Raw genomic sequence first — 6,985 nt, 5'->3', positions numbered from 1 at the left:
GCCCCACAACCAACCAAAATAAAAAGTAAAAGAAACAGGCTGGGTACTGGTATCTTCTGCCTATAATACTAGCAACTCAAGAGGCCAAGATCTGAGGGTTCAACCTGGGCACTCTCCAATTATCACCAAAAATCCAGACATGGAGCTGCTTAAATGGTAAAATGATGGAGCAAAAAACCTCAGGGACAATGACCAGGCCTTGAGTTCAAACGCCAAAAACGGAGGGGGAGGGAGAGGGGAGGGAGGGAGGGAGGGAAGGAAGGAGGGAGAAAACAGAAAGAAAAAGAGAGAAAGGTCTGACACAGGGTAGGCCCTTACTAACCATACAAAGTTGGGATTTATTTTTCATGATTCACAGTTCTTTATTGCTGTAGGATTGTAATTATTCAAAGTACAAGACTGTAATTATTCACTCACAAAAAAAAAAAAAAAGGCTAGGTACTGGTGGCTTATGCCTAAAATCCTAATCCTAGCAACTCAAGAGACTGAGATCTGAGGATCAAGGTTTGAAGCTAGCCAGAACCAAAAAGTCCATGAGATTCATCTCTCACCATCTACCAAAATGCTGGACTGAAGTTGTAACTCAAGTGGCAGAGCATCAGCCTTGAACAAAAAAACTAAGGGACAGCTTCAGGTTATACTCCCACATCCTCCAAGTAGACCATTTCAATCTCATTCCTTACACTGAAGTGCAGGACAGTTAGTCTGGAATGTTTAAAATGAACTCCTGCAAACTAAGCCTTTTCTTCTTCCAGTTATAACATCATCACTAATGAGTATATAGGGATGACCACACTTCTCTTATCCTAAACACTATGTTTTCCTCAATGATCTTGAGTTATGTCACAATACTAATACTGGGTTTACTCATGAACTAAAACCCCCAATCCTTACACTTGCTATTCAACAGCCTTAGCTTTCCACTCCAGCATGACACTGATATCCTGAAATCCACTTAACTTCAACAATCACCTATCACAGTTTCTCGCTTCAAGATTAAAAACTCACATGTGTCCAAGAGGCCTGACTCTGTTTCACTTACTGATATGAAACAGCATGCTTAGTACCAGCCAAAGATCAACATCATAAAGAAGAACTTCATGCCAGAAGATAAATCATCAAAATCCTCCAAGTTTTTGGGTCACTCTCAACCTTATATAATTTAAATGTAGGCAAGGTGTTAACTAAAGTGAGCATCATTTCCTGCACTTCTCTCAAATCAAAAACTTGATCCAGTCCATAGTCAACTCTACATATTCAATAAACTACTCACTGTCACCCAACTGTCCTTGCTGTCACTCTCCTAGTACAGGACACTTTTATCTTATCTAAATGACCAGAACCTCCTTCTGCCAGGACTTATAAAATCTTTTATACTCAGGGCTGGGAAGGTGGCTCAGTGGTAGAGTGCTTGCCTTGCATGCATAAGGCCCTGGGTTCGATTCCTCAGCACCACATAAACAGAAAGAAAAATCCTTTATACTCTAGCTTTTACTCAGCTCTTTGGTCTCATTTTATTTTTTTTTTGGGGGGGGGTGGGTGGGACCTGAACTCAGCCTGGGCGCTGTCCCTCAGCTCTTCAGCTCAAGGCTAGCACTCTACCACTTGAGCCACAGCGCCACTTCCGGCTTTTTTCTTTTTGCTTATGTGGTACTGAGGAATCGAACCCAGGGCCTCATGCATGCAAGGCAAGCACTCTACCACTGAGCCACCTTCCCAGCCCCAGGTCTCATATTTTTTAATTGTTATTATAAATATGATGTACAGAGGAGTTACAATTTCATAAGTGAGGTAATGAGTGTGTTTCTTTTTGGACAATGTTACCCCTTCCTTTGCTGATATTCCCTCACATTCTCACCCACAAGTTGTATAGTTGATTTTCAACAGTGTCTAGTGAGTACCACTGGTACATTTCTTCAGCCTCCGTCCTTCCATTCCTGTATTTGGCCTTATCTTTAATTTTGGTGCTCACTCTTCCCCACACTTTACTGACCTATAGTAGGGAACTATTTTGTTCTGTAAATCATATCATGTTTGTATTCTTCCCTCCATATAAAATATATTTTTCTTGAAATATATTCTTCCCTTTCATGCTAACACCAATTTCTCAGTTTTCAATCTACATGTTACTTCCAGAAATAGCATTTTTCATTCCCATCTTCTAGTAAACTAGGTACTCCTCCTCCTTTTGGGGGGCCCCCAATAGTACCTAAACTGACCTTCCTTCATCTTAGTTCTTGAGTTTAAGCTGTCATTTGCTTGTTTCCTTCAAAGATCATAAATTCTAAAAATTCTGGGACATGCCTATTTTGATCACAATTGAGTATCCAACAACTAAAACAGTATTTGGAAAGTAAACATACCCAGAAAGTATTTTTGGAGCATGAGAGCAAGAAAGAGAATATGTATATAAATATGTACAGGTAAGTAAGTGAAACAATACTTTTGGAAGGTGAGAAGGTCTGTCTCCCAACTTGTAATTATATAAAGGGAAACATACTTTCCTGGCTTACTGTTCCAACCTTACAAATAAAACTGTATACTTAACAGAAATAACATAATAAAAGGTAAGTCAGTAAACATAAAATTCATAAATTACTAATGCAATACTATTTATTTAATGGTATAAAATATTGGACTATTCTTTAAACTTCAAATAAGATCAATAAAGTCTCAAATACTAAAATGGCAAAACTTTACTCAATCATTGATCCAGAAAAAAGGAAAGCTGCTCATGCCCTCATACTATGTACATAGGTCACTGATGATCAATATAGTTTACCTTTGGACTAATAAAGCAATCCAGTGTTAATAAGTAGAAAATAATCGAATACTTACTCACACAATACCACATATTTTTCAAGAGATTCAATCAGTAGTTTGCTATCTCCTTGGTGAAAATGCAGAGCTGGGAGAACGACGTCATCCTTTAGACAGAATACCAAATAGGACCAGCCCATACCCTCTTTGTTTTGCTTGATTGATTTCAGGTCTGTCAAACTGAACAGGAATGACCATTTGCTTTTCCCATTTCTATGACTTGGAGCATCTTAAAAACAAGAAAATGGGGCAAAATATTTTTGTTCACCTTTTTAAAAGGTACTAACAATGCTCTTCATGACTGCCTAAGAGAAATTTGTTGAAACCAAGGGATCAGTATAGCAGTATGGCTTCCACCTGTATTAAAAATGGCAACATGACATTTTCCTAAAAAGAATGGATTTTAAAACAATTACCTCCTACATACAAATTCAAGAAAAAATTTTCCATGTAAAATATGAGCTTTGCCCCACAATAAAAAAAAAATCACTGAAGTGACTATACAAACATTCCCCACCCCGCCCAGATAAAAAGAACAGAGGAATTAAAACGAAATGTATATTTAAATCAATTTCTATTAAGACCTCAGTTCAAAGTACAATTACAAAAAATTCAGTATTTTTTGTTTGTATTGTGTTTATATAAGCTAAAACCCTACATCCATGAACATTATCATAATTTTAAGTAGGTTATAAAGGTTAGCTACTAAATTAAAATTTATGAAACATGAAAACTTTATTTTTCTTCTTGCTAATGACTAATACTCATTTCTAATCTAAAATTCCATCATAACAATTTAACCTATAACTAGGTAAACTGAAGGAATGGGTAAGGTTGGGAGAGATGAGGGAGATGATGGAAGGGAATGATCAAAATTGCATTACTCAATTTGAACTAACATTGAATTCAACCCTTTTGTACAACTAAAAATAACTTTAGAAAATAATAAATTAAGGGCTGGGAATGTGACTTAGTGGTAGACTGCTTGCCTAGCATGCATGAAGCCCTGGGTTCAATTCGTCAGTACCACATACAAAGAAAAGTACGAAAGTGGTGCTACGGCTCAATTGGTAGGGTGCTAGCCTTGAGAAAAAAAAAAGTTCAGGGACAGTGTCCAAGCCCTGAGTTTAAGCAACAGGACTGGCAATCAATCAATCAATCAATAGATTTAACTCAGACATTGCACACAATACCTCTGAAATTTCAAAAAGACTTTTTTAAATGCCATTTATGTTAATTCATAAAAACTCTCATACAAACCAGGAACTGGTGGCTCAGGCCTGTAATCCTAGCTAGCTACTCAGGAGGCTGAGATCTGAGGATCATGGTTCAAAGCCAGCCTGGGCAGAAAAGTCTATGAGACTTTTACCACCAATAAACCACCTGAAAACCAGAAGTGGCACTGTGGCTCAAGTGGTAGAACGCTTGCCTTGAGCTGAAGAGCTGATGTACAGTGCCCAGGCACAGAGTTTAAAGTCCCATGACTGACAAAAAAAAGAACCCTTATACTATCTTCTATCTTTTTCCATTCCATAGAATGAATTCCACAAGGAAAATGACATAGGAGATAGATTCTTACAAAGACTTGATCAAAAGACCAATCAGTGTTGACCTGTATGTAGGACATTTTCCTCTAAATTTAGAAATACCACAGGTCTATCATCTCCAACAATACATCCTAAACTGTAGCCAGGCCAGTGTCTCACACCTACTCAGGAGACTGATATCCAGAAACCACCAGCTCAAAGGCAGCCAAGGCCAAATAGTGTCCTCAAGATTCCATCTCCAAAAATAACTAGCAAAAAGCCAGGCTGGAGACATGCCCAAGGTGTAGAATGCTAGCCAAACAAGCAAGCCAAGTGAGCTCAAGGCCCTGAGTTCAAGCCCAGAACCAGAAAAAAAAAAAAAGGCAGAAAAATCAGAAACTTCTATACAGAGACCATCACTATTTTCATGGACATTTTAAAAGTATCATTTGAAAGATAAAGAAAAATGAATGTAACTTTCCAATACACTCTCTTCTGTCTCACATTCATACTAGTTTGAATGAACTTATATTTATATTTTACCCACTTGACCACCTAATGCTTCACTAGTATAGGGCTGGAATACATACATGTGTGTGATATGTGTGTGTGTGTGTGTGTGTGTGTGTGACATATCAAAGTGAGAACATTTCTAGAATGCTAACTTACTTATGAATGATTTAAATGTATAGTGCCTGGGAGTGCGGCTTGGTGGTAGAGTGCTTCCCTAGGCATGCATGAAGCCCTGGATTCCATTTCTCAGTACCACATAAACAGAAAAGGCCAGAAATGGCACTGTGGTTCAAGAGGTAGAGTGCTACCCTTGAGCAAAAGAAGCTCAGGGACAGTGCCCAGGCCCTGAGTTTAAGCCCTAGGACTGGCAAAAAAAAAAAAGAGTGAATGTAGGTGAACTACCTACAAACAGTATATACTACTAGTTTATTTGCAAAGACTAAAAATATTTTCATAGAAAAACAGCAATGAAAACTAGAGAATATTTTTAAACCCCTTACTTGTACAGAGTATTAAATCTAAATTATGCAAGAAAACCAGAAGAAAAACACTAAATAGTACATTAAAAATAAAGATTTCAGGGGCTGGGAAGGTGGCTCAGTGGTAGAGCGCTTGCCTTGCATGCATGAAGCCCTGGGTTCGATTCCTCAGCACCCCATAAGCAAAAAGAAAAAAGCTGGAGGTGGCGCTGTGGCTCAAGTGGTAGAGCACTAGCCTTGAACTGAAGAGCTGAGGGACAGCGCCCAGGCCCAAAGTCCAGGCTCCACGACCAGACTCCCCCCCCCCAAAAAAAGAAAAAGAAATGAAGATTTCACATAGATTTTTTCCCTTATTAATGAAAGACATATACTACGTATGAAAGAAAATGACTCACATTTCCTCACTTAAAATTTCAAAAAAGGTAAAACATTACAAATCTAATCTACGAGTCCTTCCACTACAAGCCTCATAAGAAGATAACATTTTTTGTTTACCAGTATTTACCTAGTGCTAGAAAGTAGCTAGCATACAGTAGGGATATACTCAAAGATATACTTAAAAATGAGCCAATAGTCCTGAGTGAATCTGCAAATGCTGTACAGTTTTATATACATTCACAATGTACTTTTGTTGCTTTCTAGATAATTTATTTTGCAACACATTACTGCACAGTTGTAAATAACTTATGTATCACTTTCAATTTTGTGTAAAGAAGTAAATTAATTTTAAAAAAATGAGTTGAAGCCAGGCTCCAGTGGCTTACACCTGTAATCCTAGCTACTTAGGAGGCTGAGATCTGAGGATCACGGTTCAAAGCCAGCCCGAGCAGGAAACTCTGTGAGACTCTTATCTCCAAATAACCACCAGAAAACCAGAAGTGGCACTGTGGCTCAAGTGGTAGAGCACTCGCCTTGAGCTGAAGAGCTGAGGGACAGCACCCAGGCTCAGAGTTCAAGCTCCATGATTAACAAAAACAAAAACAAAAAAATGAGTTGATAACTTTGTATGCCAAGTCAGCATAAAAGTAGTCTGCAAGTTAGTCTGCCTACAAAAGATAAATGAAAATAGAAATAGTTACAAAGAAAAACTAAGGGAAGCCAAGAGTTAATTCAAAATATCCTTTAAAATAAAAGTAAGCAAAATTAACTCTAATGAACTTACTATCAGTAAACACATGTAATTATCTTCAACATGGAAATGAGAAAACTGAATAGAAAAGTCAAATAACAGTTCGGTAACTTTCCATATGTCTTGGAAAGAATTAACATCAAGAACATGACGTGTTATTACATTGGGTTTCCAGCAAGAATATGATGACAATTTATTGCTCTGAGAAAGAACATTTTTAAAATATTTAATCTGATAAAGGTTTGAGCAATAGAAAGTTATGAAACATATTAAATGCACTTGTGAAACATAAAATTTAAAAAAAAGAAATACAAAGTTAAGTCTTTGCAGCCCATTTTTTGAAGGTTTATATCCTATTTTTACAGTTTGTCTCAAGTTCCCTTTGTGCCTCATGGAAAAAAGAAAATTCCTATTAAAAAATGGGAAACTGGAAAGGTGAAAAAAAAAATAAACATTTTTCTCTGAGAACTTGCAAAAACTCCAAAAAGTAAGATACTCAATAAATTAAACTTTTTTTT

General features: G+C 37.3%; 1 protein-coding gene across 2 annotated transcripts in view; it reads right to left on the bottom strand.

Annotated features, from left to right (window-relative positions):
- Positions 1 to 6,985, bottom strand: part of Tbc1d15 (TBC1 domain family, member 15) — a 63,266-nt gene that overhangs the window by 37,958 nt on the left and 18,323 nt on the right. For both annotated transcript variants that reach the window (XM_013021725.1, XM_013021733.1), the window contains exon 5: positions 2,839 to 3,049. In XM_013021725.1, the coding sequence (XP_012877179.1) occupies positions 2,839 to 3,049 (211 nt within the window). The remainder of the gene's footprint in view (positions 1 to 2,838; positions 3,050 to 6,985) is intronic.

This window comes from Dipodomys ordii, unplaced genomic scaffold (assembly GCF_000151885.1).
Source record: "Dipodomys ordii isolate 6190 unplaced genomic scaffold, Dord_2.0 Scaffold3, whole genome shotgun sequence".
Taxonomy (NCBI): domain Eukaryota; kingdom Metazoa; phylum Chordata; class Mammalia; order Rodentia; family Heteromyidae; genus Dipodomys; species Dipodomys ordii.
This window is presented reverse-complemented; position numbering and strand designations above follow the sequence as displayed.